The sequence below is a fragment of the Palaemon carinicauda genome, chromosome 35, assembly GCF_036898095.1.
Source record: "Palaemon carinicauda isolate YSFRI2023 chromosome 35, ASM3689809v2, whole genome shotgun sequence".
In the NCBI taxonomy this organism is placed as follows: Eukaryota; Metazoa; Arthropoda; class Malacostraca; order Decapoda; family Palaemonidae; genus Palaemon; species Palaemon carinicauda.
The window spans coordinates 66602873-66621202 of record NC_090759.1 but is presented as its reverse complement, the minus strand read 5'-3'; the positions used below and the strand labels follow the sequence as shown (position 1 = coordinate 66621202).

Genomic DNA, 18330 nt, shown 5'->3' with positions numbered 1-18330 from the left:
CTTTCCTCTCAATATAAGGTCCAATATCTGAAAGGCTTACAAGACCATACATTATCTGTTTGCTAGCATCTTTCTATCCTACAAATAGTTTCAGTGCTAAAAAGCAGTCATGTTTGTCATTCGACCCATTCAATACTTGGTGTAAATGGGGAAAAGCTTGGATATGTGTTGAGTTACAAGATGAGATTTTGTCCTATCTTTAAAAGGAATAATTTCAGGGAGAAAATTAGGAACAAACTTCTCCAATAAAGTCATATCTACAGGAAATGACTTGTGGATTCTGAAGTCCCAGAACTAATCTAGGAAGGAATCTACTCTCCTCTCCAATAGAGAAGTTTGAAAAAAGCTTAAAGTATCATCATTTATAAATAAACTATATGTTGAGTCGGACTAAGTTGTTATTACTTCCTTGGTCCTCAGACTAACAAGAAGTTTGCAAAGATTAACCAGTCTTCTAGAAACAAAAGAATTCTTATACCTAATGGAACCATGACTTCTAATGACCTGCTGGTCAATGCTTAAGCCAAAGCTCAGAACTTGAAATTGGTAGGTCTTCTCATGGTAGATGAATCTTTGGTACTTTCTCAACAGCTGATGGATTGGTATTGTACATTAAAGTAGACATCCAATAGCTCTAAAGAGAACTTCAATTGTATCTGAATTGGCAAATGAAAGGCGGAATTATAAACAAGGGTTGTGGTGGCCTATTGGAAGCATCCTTGCCTGGTGCTCGCTAGACTGAGGTTAAGTTCCGTTCAAACTCAATAGTTTCTTTAGTGACTGTAACCTCACCATCGTTGTGAGCTATGGATGGGGGGTTTGGGAGAGCCTATAGGTTTACCTTCTGAGTCATCAGCCACTGCCTGGCCCTTGTTTGGGTGGAGAGGGGGCTTGGGCACAGATCATATGTACTGTATATGGTCAGTCTCTAGGACAATGTCACTGTCCCTTGCCTCTGCCATTCATGCGTAGCCTTTAACCCTTTAAAACCTTTAAATATTATAAGAAATGACACTCAAAAAGGTTGTAGATGTCCAAGTCTGTTTTTACAAACTCTTGATGCCTTTGTAACTACAAACACACAATGGTAAAAGCCTGGGTCAGCAGAAGTTACTCTGTTGATGGCGGTCTTTATCAATATTTTCTCTACTACAAGTACCGCAAGCTGAGAGATATGTCCAAGTTATTTACGTAAATATCGAAGAGCTCTTTATGAGGGTCCTTTGCTCGAGAGAGACAGTAGCCTTCTTTGAGGAGTCCAACATTTTGTTCGCAAATACTCCCAGTATTTCAGGAAAAGTTATGAATAACCGGTTGAAGAAACATCAATATCACTACTCGGAATGAAGTTCTTTACTTCTTGAAAATTCATCAACCTGACTGGGTTGCTGAAGGTTGAAAAGGCTACTGGAGAATATGTTAAGGAGGAAGATGATAGCCGTTCCTGAGAACCAGGAGAACCCATGATTCTGCCTCTAACATCACCCATCTGGACAGGAACAGAGAATTGCTGGCCCCCAATAAAACTTGAGTTAGAGTAACTCATTAGGGGGTGACTACCTAAGAGTTGGAAATTTCCTAGCAGACCCTAGTCTCTTAGTAGGGTGAAAGGGCCATGAACTGAACTAGGATTTAGATTTAGCAGTATGAGAGACAGGAAATGTGTAAGTATTGGCTTAGCTTTGGGGAATGCAGCTCCTAAGGCTTGAGCAAAGAGATCCAATTACCCTTTATTGGAAACTAGTTCAGAAATACTTAGTAACTTGATCAAGTCAAGCAGAAGACCCAATGTAGAAGCCAAAATCAGGTTAAGTTTCTCCTTCAGTTACACTTATTTAAATAGGAGTAAACCTGCTCTGCTTTTCAATACTACATAAGGAACGCTCTTTAAAGTTCACTGAGAGTTTATCAGAGAAATGTGCAATCTAAGAACGATGAAAGCTAAGACCTTAGTGAAACGATACTTTACAGAGGGGTCTTTGTCTGGCAAGGAAAAAGACCTCAACAGCTCTTCCTCATGCATTGTCAAGGTTAAGTATTTCCTTAGCTTACCAGGACATCTTACCATGTGTTGCTCTTCCATAAGTCTACACGGGTGGGGAAAGGGGTTTCAACTGTGGGAGGAATAGCTATTCTGAAAGTGTGCCAGAGATGCTGGAACTAGTCCTCAGGGGTCTCATAGCCAAAAAATAAAAAGGGGGGAACAGGGCTTAGCTTAAGATTTGTGAAATTCCTCAAAAGTACTTACCACATTTCTTAATGGACTCGGAAAGGGGTTAGGAAGGAGTACCCAAACTGAAGGTTATGCAAGAACAATCTTCAACTCATTAAGCTGTATGTACATGTTTAGGGTATTCTACAACTCAGATTTTGTTTAAAAGCAAATGAAAATGCAATGGATCCAGGTTAGAACCCAGAGGAAGATACCTGTAATCAAGAAGTACATTTATGAGCAATCAAACAAGTGGTTCCTCTAGAATTCCTCTCAAAGGAGGAGGGAGGAGAGAGCCTCTCGTGCAGGAGACAACATGAGAGACAGAGAAGTCTAAGAGGCTAGGCTTTACTAAAGGAATTTCTGGAAGAGCCTTGAGCTAGAGTCTTGACTTTTATCCAGTAAGAGGAATAGAAGGATCAAGAGATTCCCCTACAACTTGTGCAGAAAGGAAAATAGGAAGATGAAGCAAATTCATACATATGTCATGGATTAGGCCCAAGTGCAGGAAAAGACACTGGGCCACCAGAAGAACAAAATGCAAAATTGGGCACTGAAACATTATGCAGTACAAGTATTGTGAAGCAGGTGTAGAGGTAGTCACTAGCCAGGGTGCATGAGAACATATTCAAAGAAAGGGAGCAGAAGTAGCAGCTGGGCCAAAAGTGTTGCAAGATCAGTCGACTTGGCATAGAAAAGTTCAAGGATTGTGGGAACAACATTTCTTGCAGATCCTCTACAACACAAAGTTTGCTACTACAAACTAAACTGTGGAATGTGTCATAAAGACTGTATAGCCAAATTTTACAAACTCACACAATATCTCCCTTTTGAAAAATCAAATGACATACTATACTAAGAATATCAAGAAAAAACTTAATAAATAACTATGATACCAATGAAGGCAACGCTGTAGTGGAATCATTGCTTGTATATGTGCTCAGCAGAACGTGATTACATTGTTGCAACAAGAAACTAAGTGAAATAACAAATGCTATTGCACTTCTCCTAGTAGTGAGACTGAGGATCTAACTCAGGCTTTCTAAATATTGGGGCAGATTCACTACAATAATACACAATTTCATTATAATACTGATGAAAACTATACAGTAATTGTGTTTGTGCATTTTTCAACAAATACTAATAAATTTCAGACAATAAATGGGAGAGAAAAATATAAGATCCTTCGAGTATGAGTAGACAGGTTTAAAATGCAAAGGTACAAAAATAATCTAACCAGATCATCCCTTCTAAATTATGGAGTTAAAAGGTCAGTAGCAGTACTGTTATTTACATTAGCACTATCATCATTAGAATCCCTACTGTTACTACTACTTGGACTACAACTATCAAAACTATATATCTATGGTATCATTCCTTAGTTAACCAAACCACCAATGTACCGCATTGTTATAAATCAGTTTACACTACTGGGTTCTATTTCTCCTACAACTCATTGTTTATAAATCTACTCATTTGCTGTACTACTATTATTACCATTAAGAATATCACTATTTATGAAGAAGTAAAATGACAGTATCAGAAATTCGATAGTAACATAGATCTACTCCAAATACTAAAAGCAAGCAAGCTTCACCCTTTGCTTGCACAAATTGCATCACACTAGAAGAGAAAAGAAAAACAATCTTATGGCATTTCAATTTATTGCTTATAAAGGGATAACAGAACCTTATACTAATAGAATTCTTAAGTAACTGTACAAATAATGTGATATAGTCTATGAAATTTGTGTAACATAATACTTACACATTCATACACTAGGGAGTAAATTCCTTTAGTATACATATTACTCTATATGAAAAAAATAATTCTTTCCTTTAAGTGCAAAAAAAGAAGAAAAAAAATAATAAAAAGCGTGGACCCAAAACACCTACCACCAAGACAATTCCTACCATTAACGAAATCAGTCTACAGTGCACTCACCAATTATATGAAGTTAAGAAAAAATTAAATGCAGGTCACACAACAGTAAATTAAATCTCTTTAACAGCTCTAGGATAAAAAAAAAAAAAAATCATGTAAATAACATAACTTGTACATATAGTATTACGTACTAACAAATTTCAAGTACTAAGTGCACCCTAATGAACAATTATCATGATGTAGAAAACGAAAAAAAAAAAAAATTCTTTTACTAATCGATGCAATTCAAGGCATATCTTTAGCTGCCTGCATATCTTTAAGAAATACCCCTCACTAATATATAATAAAAATTATGCACTGTATTTAAACTGTCAAACTCCCATAACAAACATACTCAGGTACAAGAACTGTAGTAAATTAATCATGATAAAAAGACATTCTTCAAACTTCTAACTCATAACCACATTCTTTATGCATTAGATATCTTAAGCTAACAGTTGTTATTGCACTGGATTTTAGAATATAAAAAGTGGAGCTACTTAACCTAACAACTCTCTCACTCAAATATGCTTTCTTTACAAGTCTAGCCAATAACCTTAGATGGAAATTTTTAATAGACCCATACTATTTCCCAAAAGATTTCAGTCATAGAAGATATATTTCATGAATGTAAAAATAAAGGAGAAAAAGAATGAAATACTACAAGGCTGGGAAACATAGTAAGCCAATTACCACTTAAGAGGGTTAGCTATCACCTCAATACAGTGCAGTATATAATACAATTTTAACACTAAAAGTGGAGGTTCCACATACATATCCCCTTATGAACATGTCTATATAGAAAAATACTAGATACTTTGCCAACTAATGATGAAATATATACTTTTTCATCAAGTAACTAATGTTCCCCATGGGGGAAATTGGAATTAAACCTTAACAGAATTATAATTTGAGCCCTTCTCCATTTAAGACTAGTGTAATACAGCTTTTGTTCACCATCATGCTCAACCAAAGTGATTAGTATACTGTACAATATGGTCAAGAGCAATGTAGAGTCCATATCCAACAACCAAAGATCATACCAAATAAACAGAACTTAAAATTTCTATGTCAACTGGATATCTGTACGGGCATATGAACTTTCTGGTATGCCATGACATATAACTGCATTAAGATTAGGCAATATATGGCCAAAAACAACTTTCTATTCTTATAGACTTTCATGACAAAGTTAATTTTATACAATATGGCGGGCTCAAAACTGCATACCAAAGATATGAAAGTTTTTTTTAATTACCCAACTGCTAATGATCATCCCTACCAAAGAAAAAGGGAAGCATTGATAATGAAAGGACTAAAAGATTAAGTGATTATTCATAATTTAGTTATGATCTTTGTTCCAGACCATGATGTATCAGTAATTCCTCCCCCTAATCCCAAATGACACCTCATAATTAAGTAAGACCAAAAATACAAGGGCATTTGACCAAGTGAACATTTTGTTAAAACCATACTTACATGAACCATAACAATAGAGAATATAATTCTAGTTCTGAAGTATGGTTATTACAAATTTAAATATATATATTGCTGTATATTATAAATAACCAACTATAGAATACTTACACAGGCACTACACTGTCTTTGGCTTTGGTGGCTTTAAAAAGCCTATTCTCCGGAGGTATCTAACAATAAATGGTGTTGCTGTCAGTGTGATGCCTATCCGAGCTGGAGCGAAGACTTTGTGAACAGCGTAAGCTACAACAAATGTGGCAGCTCCTGCAGCCCTTCTGGTATTTACATCTTGCTCCCCTTCCGTTTGTGTGGCTCCTGTTTCTTCTACAACTGTGCTATCAATACCACTCTCAGCCACACCATCACCAGTAGCTCCCAGGTTAATACCCAAAGCCTTAATCAATCCAGTCATGTCTACTCCGCTGAAAAAGAGAAAAATAACCATAATTCAAACCTCTGTTCTATTGAAGATTTCACAGTTTAATGGTAATATAAAATACAATTAAAGATGGGAGGATGTTTACACTAATATTAAACTGGATGGATACAAATTAATGGATTTATCACCTAGATAAAATTACATCTGAAATTTGGCAAGAAAATATATATATGAAATGTGGATGTCCTTTATGTGTCAAAAGGTTGAAAATTTACTCACCTAGAAACCAAAAGGTAACAAATCCCTAATGATGTTAGAGATATCGCTACATGGAACACTATGACAGTTGATCCATATTCTTTGACAGCACGCTGTAATTTTAGTCTTGCTGTTAATTGAACCTGGGGAGTTTCAGAATCCACACCATCACCATTTTTTTTCTCTTGAACTCTAGCAGTCATGCAATTATGTATGTTCCTCTTTTGTTTCACAAGTTCTCTATCACACACACATCCACCATTTGAAATGGAGTTAAAAGGCCAATGACGGACAAGGTTAGGAGAGTTTAGTGTTGCAGGCATCCCCGCTACTACTAGTCTACCACTGTAACACAATGAACTGTATTGTTTAACAGAATGTCCCACCACACTTGGCAAAACTGTAACACCCCGCATGCCCCACTTAACGCCTGAACTGCCAAAAGGACACAAGGCAGTACCTGAAGTCTTCTTTGACGACCATTGAGTCGACTGGTGGTGATCCTGGAGTTCACCTGCAACATATTTGTCATCTTGTTCTCCGTGATAGTCAGGAGCATTAAAATGTGATGGTGCCTGACTGCTCAATCCAAAGGGCTTTGGTACGTTGGTCTGAATGGACTGAAAGACAAAATTAATGTCATGAAAATCACGAGAATGAATACCACACACATTATAGACTAAATACGTTACCTAAAATAGTTCAGATTACAAAACTAAACAGAAAATAAAATATTGGAACTTTAGTGCTATAAAAGCTGTCTTATTGAAGTTTCAGTTCACATTTAACAACACATACATACACCAGTTCATACAATAATCAAAATCAACATACAATAATCAAGCTTGAAGTGTACAGTATATTGAACTTACTGAATCAAGTGAAACTGTGTTGCTCCAGTCATAAACTCCAACATGACAGTCTTTAGGAACGGTGTCATAGTTGTAACTGCTTTCTCTTAGACCTTCACTCATCATTCCAGAACTGAAGAAACCTCCAAATGCAGCAAGACGAGCACTAGATGTGTCCCTGTTGCGCAGAGGAGAAAACTGGGCCTGAGGATAAAAAAAAAAAAAGTCAATTAACCTCATAAAAATTTACACGAAAAGTACAAAGAAATCTGCTTAGGAATCGAAAGCAACATTTCAAGATTTGTCATAAAGCATATGAAAATCTGACTCACTTTTTCTGAAGCTTCAAGTTCTTGGACATTTGGTGGCATATAGATAGAAGGGGGAGGTAGAGGCGCTACAGCAGACTGTGCTACCACCTGATGCATTTGCTGGTGGCGCTGCTGTTGCTGTGTTCCAACTGCCTCAGCTCCCAGCCGACTCTCACCTGAAAGTGGAAGGCCCAATATTGTAAGGAAAACTCTCTTTCAACTACAATCTATCAAAAAAAAAATACAATCAAAATTAAAGGAATGCATTACCTATTAATATTTTCTGGTGTATTAACCCTTTTACCCCCAGGCTCTTTGGAAATTTCAAATCCTTAACCCCCAGGGGGTTATTTTTTTCCCAGCACATTTTGCAGTATATTTTTTTTAAATTGCTCTAACAGCCTTAATTTTTGTCACAGAGAGGTCAGGTTGGTCTCATTCTCTTGGAAAATGCCTGAAATTTTTCAAAACATTATCAAAAATATGAAAAACAATATTTTTATAGCATTTTTGTGCAAGGACGTACCAGTACGTCCATGGGGGTAAAGGGATGGGTTTTGTGAAACGTACCAGTACGTCCTTTGGGGGTAAAAGGGTTAACTTCCTGTCTTTGATCCCAGAGGGGTTAAAAATATAATGAATGAGCAAATCCAAAAGACCAAAGAATATAAGTAAAATGAGAAATTAACCAGTTGAGGGGATGAGGAGGAAAAGCAAATACTGTACTGATCCTTGCGTGGAGGTAAATGCTTCACCATGTGCCTTCTCCATCATGAGGCTCAATACTACACAATATTCTAGAAGTTTTATTCCAGTTGTGACCAAGTTGTGGAATGATCTTCCTAATCGAGTAGTTGAATCAGTAGAACTTCAAAAGTTCAAAGTTGCAGCAAATGTTTTTATGTTGAACAGGCTGACATAAGTAATTTTATAGTTATATATAAATTATCTGTTTTAATGTTAATGTTTTTCAAAATATTTTATTTTAAATTTTCATTACTTTTTATATCGTTATTTATTTCCTAGTTTCCTTTCCTCCCAGGCTATTTTTCCCAGTTGGAGCCCTTGGGCTTATAGCATCTCTCTTTTCCATCTAGGGTTGTAGCTTGGCTAGTAATAATAATAAGTCTACACACTTTCTTTTCTTAATGTTATAATCAAAGCATACAGTCATAACTCAATTACAACAAACTTTAGTTAAAATCCAGATGTATTTTCTATACAATCACAAGACTTCATCTTAAATTGAAAAAAACTAAAAGAAAGATTTACTATACAATGTATTACCAACAGTAAAACTATATTCAACTTGCTAATAAGAGTCCATTTAAAGAAATCATCCCTCTCTTACATCTTGGCAGTGTAGAAATGCCAAAATTATCAAGAGAAAGACTGCATGACAACTAACTCATAAAGTCAACTTGTGATGACATTAAATCTCAGCAAGGGTCTGGCTAAATGCCATAACATACTTAGCCAGCTCACAGTTTCTATATAAGTCTGACAAAGCATACAGCAACAAGAACTATATTCATAGCACAAAACTTTCAACTGCCAAGAAACAAATACAGAAGAAGGTTGTTGCACAAAGATGTTGGAAATTAAATACCGGTATATGACTTAAATAAGATATATTTGCTCAAATAAGCTATATAATATAAAAAAAATCTCTGTGTAATTATCCTACAATGAATAAGCTTTAAGCTTATTTGCACGAGACAACAGATTGCCAAATTTTTTCATACTGACAACTTAACAGAAAAATCTACAGCACAGCCTTCAAGATGAAAGTCATTCTTGCAATCCATGGCAAAGCAATGATTTACCAAAATTGAGTATTGCTGCACAATATTCAAATGCATTCGATGATAAATACGAATGTATAGAAAGGGGAAAACACTGAAATAATCACAGTTCATCCAAAATTAGCTGAAGTGTCTTTGGTCTGCTTGAAAGATCAGGCATACTGCACATGCTACCCCATCTTTTGGCAACTGAAGCTAAAGGTTCCGGCTTATTGGCTAGCAACACGTACCAGATGGTTTCTTTCAGCAGGTCAAGAGATTTGTTGGAAATAACACACACAAATGACTACAAATTGCACTACATTTAATTTTATCACTGTACAATGCCACTATCACCTCCATATTGTTTCCTCAAATGGTGCACAGAATTATCCTCAATTACACTAATTGAATTCAAGAGTTAAAAATAATCACCATCAATCATCACCATAGTCTTGAAGTTTTGGAGTCATCCATTTTATGATGAAAATAATCATTATGACAAAACTTATCTTACAGAATCGAAAGGTTCAAATAAGTGCTATACAGTATACAGTGTATAACAGATCCTTGCACAAACTAGTAGGGAAAACAGATAACTAAAACTACCCCAGCCACTGTTATCTTTCAATGCAGCAAAACACCTTAACATCATAAGTTAAATAACCAATAATAGCATTTAGGCACATAAAAACTCTATATCAATGATGCTCACTCTACAAGGGAAACCTGCATCACATTAAGGACCATAAGTTTTTTTATAAACTCGCATACTAAATATTGATGCTATAATGAAACACTGAGTTTAATTGATAAAATTTTTCAAGAGTCTTACTGTAATAAGAGGAACGCTCTAACCAGTGACAGTGAACATCAGTATGTTTGCCATCTATCCTCAATAAACCACATCAATATAGTTCATGGCATATTCTGCCACAACATACGTCATTCATTCAGTGCAATTATGCATCTGTGTATTAGAAATTATGCTAAGACAGCAAATGAATGACAAGTAGTATCGTATCATGATCTTAACTTGTAAATGAATTTCATGTTATGCATATACTGCATTAAGGGAAAGTGAATATACTGAAAACCAGAGAAAACTCTACTGCATATGTGATACAGTAAATGTTCTTAAAGGAAGAAGCTCCGGTTAAAATTAATGCTTTGAAAACAAACCACGAACTCATCGCATTTAATTAAATTACTTTATAATATTCAATATCTTGTAAATTTAACGCCGAACATTTCTGTAGAATAAAAAGATTGGAGATATCAATGTTCCCTATATAAAACACAAGTAATTCACTCCATCACAAAACTGATTTGAGTTTGAAATCATGTCAATATGACTTCATCATTTATCAACCTTACTAGTGAATTCAAAAGAATTAAGATTATAAATTTCATTACACGACCAAACGACTAATATAAGACATATATATCATATATCAAGATGAAATAAATTAATTTTGAAACATAAATCTGGCTTATTAATACAGTAATGACAACAGGTGGCGTAAATCCTTAGTTAGGTTAGATCTGCTCACATTAAGTTTTAAAACTTTTGTTTTTAACTAGTGCTTATCAAATTCCTGTTAGCTAAATGTTATATGACTATGCAAAATAATGAGTAAATCAAATAAAGTTTTTCAAGAGGATACACAATATTTTCACAAGGCAAATTATACAACACTCATAAAATAAGCTGCTGACTTTGAAACATATTTGGGCTATGGCTATTAATTCAAACGATGATTAAAATCAACCTGAATTCTTGGGTTATACAAGTTTTACAGAAAAGAACAAAAAGACTGAATTAACAGCAATACAGATTTTAGGTTGGCATACATTATAAAAATTTTCTTGGCAAGGTCCATTGTACTGACACACCCTAATTACTATTAATCTGTACTACTTAGGCCTATCATACTGAATTGAATATGTAGCAAGTGTTAGATTTGGCCTTACAAAAAGTGTAACGAAGTTTTCTAGTTTTGTAGCTCAATCAATCACAGCCTTAAGGAACTGGGAGGCCTAGCAACAACACAAAAGTCCTTGGTATGGGCCAAGGACATACAAATCTCACCTTCCTAAAGGATTCATTTGATCAAAATAGTAAAAATCAAATAATTTCAATCATGCATGACACACCAAGTTAGGACAAAGCCAACGTCAAAATCGAATTTATACAAGACGTCAGCTCAGGCTACCGGGTTCGGCAATACTCACCATTACTCAAGGTGTGTTTTTGTCTGATAACGGCGGCTGTGATATTCTTTCCGCACTTAACTGTCTTCAGTACTGTGGCCGACATTTTTAATTAATCAGTTGAAATCGCAAAGGAAGAACCGAGAAGACACTCAAAAAGGTCCTGCCGATCAGGTCTGAGACTGCGAGTTAAATGCTGGCTAGTATCAGCTGATGCCAAGTAGGACAGGTTGGTTGAGCTCAGCTGGTGGGGGGGGGGGGGGGGGTGAGGTGGAAGTGGGGGGGGGGAGAGTCTAGTTTGGGGAACTTGGGGAGGAGGACACGGAATGGGAGGGTCCCCAATCTTAAATATATTGTACCCCTTATTAAGGGTTTAGGAGGAATCCATGCACGTGATTGCTGCGAGGTAAGGATAGGACTGGTCGGTAGATTGTTAAGAATCGTGTTATATATATATATATATATATATATATATATATATATATATATATATATATATATATATATATATATATATATGTGTGTGTGTGTGTGTGTGTGTGTAGAAATCACGTGTGTAATACACCCCCCCCCACACACACACACACACACACACATATATATATATATATATATATATATATATATATATATATATATATATATATATATATACACGTGTGTAATACACCCCCCCCCACACACACACACACACACACACACACACACACATATATATATATATATATATATATATATATATATATATATATATATATATATATATACGCACACGTGTGTAATACACCCCCCCCCACACACACACACACACATATATATATATATATATATATATATATATATATATATATATATATATATATATATATATATATATATATATATATATATATAATGTGTGTGTGTGCTAAAACAGTTTTTTGACATAGGGTGATTCTACATAAAAATACATGTCACTGGCATTTAATTTGGCCTGTTATTTAGACTTTACGTCTGGTCAAATCAGTGGAGCCGTTGCATTGGATCACCATTTATATTATCTCTATTCTAATCATTCAACAAGCGAATTTAACATCAAATATGCATCCTACTGGTATAATTTATTATATAATCTTTACAAGTCAGCAAAACATTTTTAATAAACCAAATTTGAGATTAATAGTGTCTACTGATTACTTAATGTGTGACTTGTGCAAAGATGAAGAAGATACTACCGAACATTTATTTTTATGCCCAAAATTAGGACAGCTAAAGAATGTAGAAATAAGTTTAGGTACGCTAAAAAAATCCTAGCAGGGATCTGGTTGCATTTATAGGTAGGGCAATGCATATAAAAGAAGAATTTAAGAAGTCCAAACTGACCACAATAGGTTGCCAAAACTGATGATAGCAAGGTGTTATCCTATCTAATTTCAAGGTAGAAGGGAATAAAAGTAAAGTTTGAGAATCTCATTATGATATTAATTTATCTAAGGTACAGGTGAAATAAAATTGATAACAATAATAAGAATAAGCTTAGAAGCTTTGCACCTAGCTGTAAAGAGATAGAGTGCCCACAAACTTATTTTGCGGAGTGAGCAATAAGGAACCAGGAACCAGGAACCACAACACAAATCATGGTTGTGAGCACTCTAACAAAAAGGGGAAAAATCTCTTAGCTCCTTTGAAACTTCTTATTGGAAAATAAAATAACTTCAGCTATTCAACAGATGAAGTTTTGCTTTTAGCTCTCTACTTCACAGCTTAAGTTAGGATAATACCATGTTCCAGCATTGGCAACCTGTTTTAGTCTTTAAAATTTCTCTTTTAGTATCATGGCCTGTCTTATGTATTCTTCCAGTTTTCTTCCATGACTCCAGAATATATATTCTTACACACTGCCCTCTTAGCTTCTCTAATTTTGTGCATGCTAAGGTTACAAACAGCTCTTTATATACATTATACAGAAATTTACCTTGCTTCAAGCATACTTTGCTTGTTTTTATAACTTATGGTAGCCTTATTTCATATACATTTATCTGATATAGGTATGTGGGCCAATTCCTTTTAGGAATTTTCATTTCTTCATCCTTTTTTTCTCTCTTTATATTACCGTTTCTATTATATTTTCCAAATTTCATTTCTTGGCTTCTTCTCTCTGGTTACAGTTCATTTTTCATTTGCCTACACATATATCGAATAGTCTGGCCTATTCTTTACATATTCTCCTCTGTTCTCATACACCTGACAACACTGAGATTACCATACAATTCTTTTTCACCCATGGGGATACTGCACTATCATTGTTCAGTGGTCACTTTCCTCTACGTAAGGGTAGAAGAGACTCTAGTTATGGTAAGCAGCTCTTCAAGGAGAAGGACACTCCAAATTCAAACCAATGTTCTCTGGTCTTGGGTAGAACCATAGCCTCTGTACCATGGTCTTCCTCTGTCTTGGGCTAGAGTTCGCGTACTTGAGGGTACACTCTGGCACATTATTCTATCTTATTTCATTTTCTCTTGCTTTGATAACGTTTTTATAGTTTATTTAAGAAATATTTATTTGTGTTGTTACTGTTTCTAGAATATCTTAGTTTTCCTAGTTTCCTTTTCTCACTGGGCTATTTTCCCTGTTGGAGCTCCTGGGCTAATAGTATCCTGCTTTTCCAACAAGGGTTATAGCTTAGCAAGTAATAATAATAATAATAATAATAATAATAATAATAATAATAATAACAATGTGGTACTTGATGGTTCTTCATAGAACTTTTTACTATTTTTTATGTTATCTAAGGGTTTCATTTTTACCTCTTGAGCAGACCCGATCTCTCCCAAAAATCTAATAACTTCTCTCCAGTCACCAGGGCCACATTTGGTAAAAATTTTCGTAAATTTTGGGTCAAAAAGGTGAATTACGTCGGTAGAAATGACAAAGCTTTAATAATAACCAATCTATTAGTCAAATCATTGATATCTAGAGACAATATAATGTTCTCTAGAAGTAGGAGAGAAGAATTAAAAAGTACTTGATAAGCAACTGTCAATGTTTGGAGATCAAAGAGAAGTTCCATATTAGCATAATAAAGTCGGTAGAAAGCTGAAAAGACTAAAAAAAAAGGAAAATAAATGGATCAGGAAGCGAAAAATACAGTATCAAAATGAGAAATCAAATTTTGGAATACGTGGTCCAAGAAATAGTGTGAATGGAGTAGAATAGTAAAATAATATTGGATTTAAATAATATACAAACTTCCCAACCTCTTTATTCTTGTGTACCCATTTGACCATTTTTTACAGATTCCTGTGTAACACCGAAGTTTAGAATAAAGAGAGAAACAATAAAACTGATATTGTGATATAACCTTATTATTCAATCTCATTGCAGATTACCTCGTGTATTTCGCAGTAGTGGATATTATCTCTGAGCCAATGTACCTCCTGAAGAGTAAAAATGTACCTCATGGGGTACATGTACCCTAGGTTGGGAACCCTTGATTTACAGATTTAGAGAGTGGCTGTACCAACAATGTTTTCAAATGCTGAAACTTGGAGTGAATTATTATTATTATTATTATTATTATTATTATTATTATTATTATTATTATTATTGTTATTTTTAATTATTATTGTTATTATCAATTATTATTATTCATTATTATCATTATTATTATTATTATTATTAATTATGATTATTATTATTATTATTATTATTATTATTATTAATTATTATTATTAATTATTATTATCATTATCATTAATTATTATCATTATTATTAATTATTATTATTAATTATTATTATTATTATTATTATTATTATTATTATTATTATTATTATTCATTATCATTGTTAATTATCATTATTATTAATTATTATTATTATCATTAATTATTATTAATCATTATTATTAATTATTATTATTATTAATTATTACTATTATTATTATTATTATTATTATTATTATTATTATTGCTACAACCCTAGTTGGAAAAGCAAGATGCTATAAGCCCAAGGGCTCCAATAAGGAAAAATAGCCTAGTAAGGAAAGTAAATAAGGAAATAAATAAATGATGAGAACAAATTAACAATAAATCATTCTGAAAACAGTAACAACGTCAAAATAGATATGTCATATATAAACTATTAACAACGTCAAAAACAGATATGTCATATCATATATAGACTATAAAAACTCATGTCAGCCTGGTCAACATAAAAACATTTGCTGCAACTTTGAACTTCTGAAGTTCCACTGATTCAACTACCCGATTAGGAAGATCATTCCACAACTTGGTCACAGCTGGAATAAAACTTCTAGAATACTGTGTAGTATTGAGCCTCATGATGGAGATGGCCTGGCTATTAGAAGAGAAAGAATTGAAAGATAATCAAAACATACTATAAAACTATTAATGAATAATTGTTGAGCACTACTCTAAAAGTTTTATTACAACTGTAATCAGATTGTGGAAAGATCTTTCTAATCAGACACTTGAACTGATGGAACTTCAGAAGTTCAAACTTACAGCGAATGTTTTTCATGTTGAACAGGTTGACGTGATTCTCTCTTCATTGTTTATATATGACAGATCTATTTCAAAGTTATTACTGATCTTGAGATATTTAAATTTTTTCTTATTCATTATTTCTCATGTATCGTTTATATATTTCTTATTTCCTTTCCTCACTAGGCTATTTTCCCTGTTAGAGCCCTTGGGCTTCTGGCATCATGCTTTTCCAACTAAGGTTATAGCTTAGCTAATAATAATAATAATAATAATAATAATAATAATAATAATAATAGTAGTAGTAGTAGTAGTAGTAGTAGTAGTAGTAGTAGTAGTAGTAGTAATAAACTTAATCAGAGGGATAAATATAGGATAAAAATGAATCAGATAATGAGGGAAAATAACACGGGGAAAATAAAATAAGAAAAAAATGATGGAAAATATAAGTAAAATATTAGAAGAAAAGAAGGTAATGAAGAAATGAGCTTCATACAAGGAAATGACCCACCTCTTTACATTTCAAAGAAATGGATACGGACATGGAAACCTAGTTCTGAAAAGTAGGCAAAATATAACCCAAAAATAAATTTAGACGGAAAAATATACAGGTGATGTGTGTGGCTTACGTGAAGAAGTTAGCAGGGAACATTCATTTGCAGGTGGAGAATTAGGGATATTAAGAGGGAAGGTTGTAAGGATGGATATGCCAAAGAATCTTACTAGAGATCATTGCGGTGTTGGGGGGGGGGAGAGATTACATATGTAAGATCATGAGACGAAAATATGAGCTTGAAAGACCACAACAGTTTGCCAAAGTTATGAATGATAATAAAGTAGAAACAGGTAACAGGTGAAAGCAAAACTTAAATTTACTTTTGCAATAAAAAAAGTTCATATAAGCTAAGACACTTCTCCTATCAGTGAGTTGATGAAAGCGTAAACTTCTTCTGTTGTTTATTACCTGGTTTTTCCGGCCAGACACGAGCTACTGCAATTATCCAGCCTGTAAAAACTTCCGTGGACGAACCAGGACAAGTGACAAGATGAGAATTAGGACGGCCATTTTTCTTGGGAGCAGAGTAAATATAAAAATACTTCCGAGATGAAGAACAAAGGCATTTCTAAAAGCTTCGATTTTTCATATTTCCCGCTAAACACGATCGCTCCCGAGATATCAGTGGATCTCGAAAAAAAAAAAAAAAAAAAAAAAAAAATCTTTGAGGAGGGGTAAAATATCTCAAGTATTAACTCCAGTATTACTACTGGTATAACCTTATGAGCGTGTTAAGGATCCCATGTCATTTTGTATCTGTGAGTCCACCTTTTCCCATTTAGACAGATTATTTTTTTCAATTATTTAATATTTTATACGATAAGGCCAATGCCAACCCTAGGTATATTCATACAAAAGCAACAATGGGTAAGGAATGGGGTTTATATCAAGCTTGATGTCAAAAGTTATTTACCTGAGAGATTTATAGAATTAAGACATCGAAAAATGTGGTCACATCATGAACAAGAAATCCTTGATTGTATGATACTAAAATCCTTTTGACCAACGAAGTGAATAAATACATGATAGTTAGTCCAAATTGGTGGGTTGCTTCGAGGGGAAGTAGGGAAAAGCTAATGACGGTAACACATTCACTCAGGCCTTTTACTCAGCGAAGTTTGAGTAATGCTTGGACTGGGCAGTAATTGGTTGGGTGACCACAAAGGTATGTTAGGTGTCATCGGCATATAATCTTCATGGATGTGTGTGGGGTAGGGTTGGGTGCCTGCAGGGCTAGTAACAACCCCCTTTATGTAACTTTTATAAACCGAAAAGCTAATGTATGACGTCCTTTCTTCTTAAGGGAAACTGAGTACAGTGAAATTCGATAAAAATACACAACTGTACTAGACGGGGACACCAATACTAGGTTGGTTTGCTTTCAGCGATCAGACGAAAATCTTCCACCATCACCAATCCGCACTGGCCAGCGAGATGAAAACTGGCAAAACCCCAGATATGAATAAAGACATGCCTATGGCTTTTGTCCTGCAGTGGACTAGAAACGGCAGCATTTGTTGTGTGTGTCTATATAATATATATATATATATATATATATATATATATATATATATATATATATATATATATATATATATATATATATAATATATATATATATATATATACATACAGTATATATATATATATATATATATATATATATATATATATATAATATATATATATATATATATATATATATATATATATACTGTATGTATATATATATATATATATATATATATATATATATATATATATAATATGTGTGTGTGCAAACCTAACAATAGAAACCACCAACTAAATGGAAGAGTCACGGACTCTACAAGGTTGGACGAAGCTTGCCAATCAATTCATACCCGTCGTGTCGGACAAATATGT

The 18330-nt window shown here is 34.0% G+C and overlaps 1 protein-coding gene across 2 annotated transcripts in view; it reads right to left on the bottom strand.

Moving 5' to 3' along the window:
- LOC137627827 (uncharacterized) overlaps positions 1-11655 on the bottom strand; it is a 28461-nt gene extending 16806 nt beyond the window's left edge. Inside the window, exons 1-5 of one of the 2 annotated variants that reach the window (XM_068359215.1) lie at positions 11430-11655; positions 7432-7586; positions 7121-7303; positions 6270-6868; positions 5723-6033 (exon numbers count right to left, since the gene is read on the bottom strand). In XM_068359215.1, the coding sequence (XP_068215316.1) occupies positions 5730-6033; positions 6270-6868; positions 7121-7303; positions 7432-7586; positions 11430-11514 (1326 nt within the window). In that variant the 5' untranslated portion in view covers positions 11515-11655 and the 3' untranslated portion in view covers positions 5723-5729. Of the gene's footprint in view, positions 1-3859; positions 6034-6269; positions 6869-7120; positions 7304-7431; positions 7587-11429 lie in introns of those variants that run through there. The other variant, XM_068359214.1, reaches the window with a different exon arrangement.
- Between the last annotated feature and the right edge of the window lie 6675 nt (positions 11656-18330).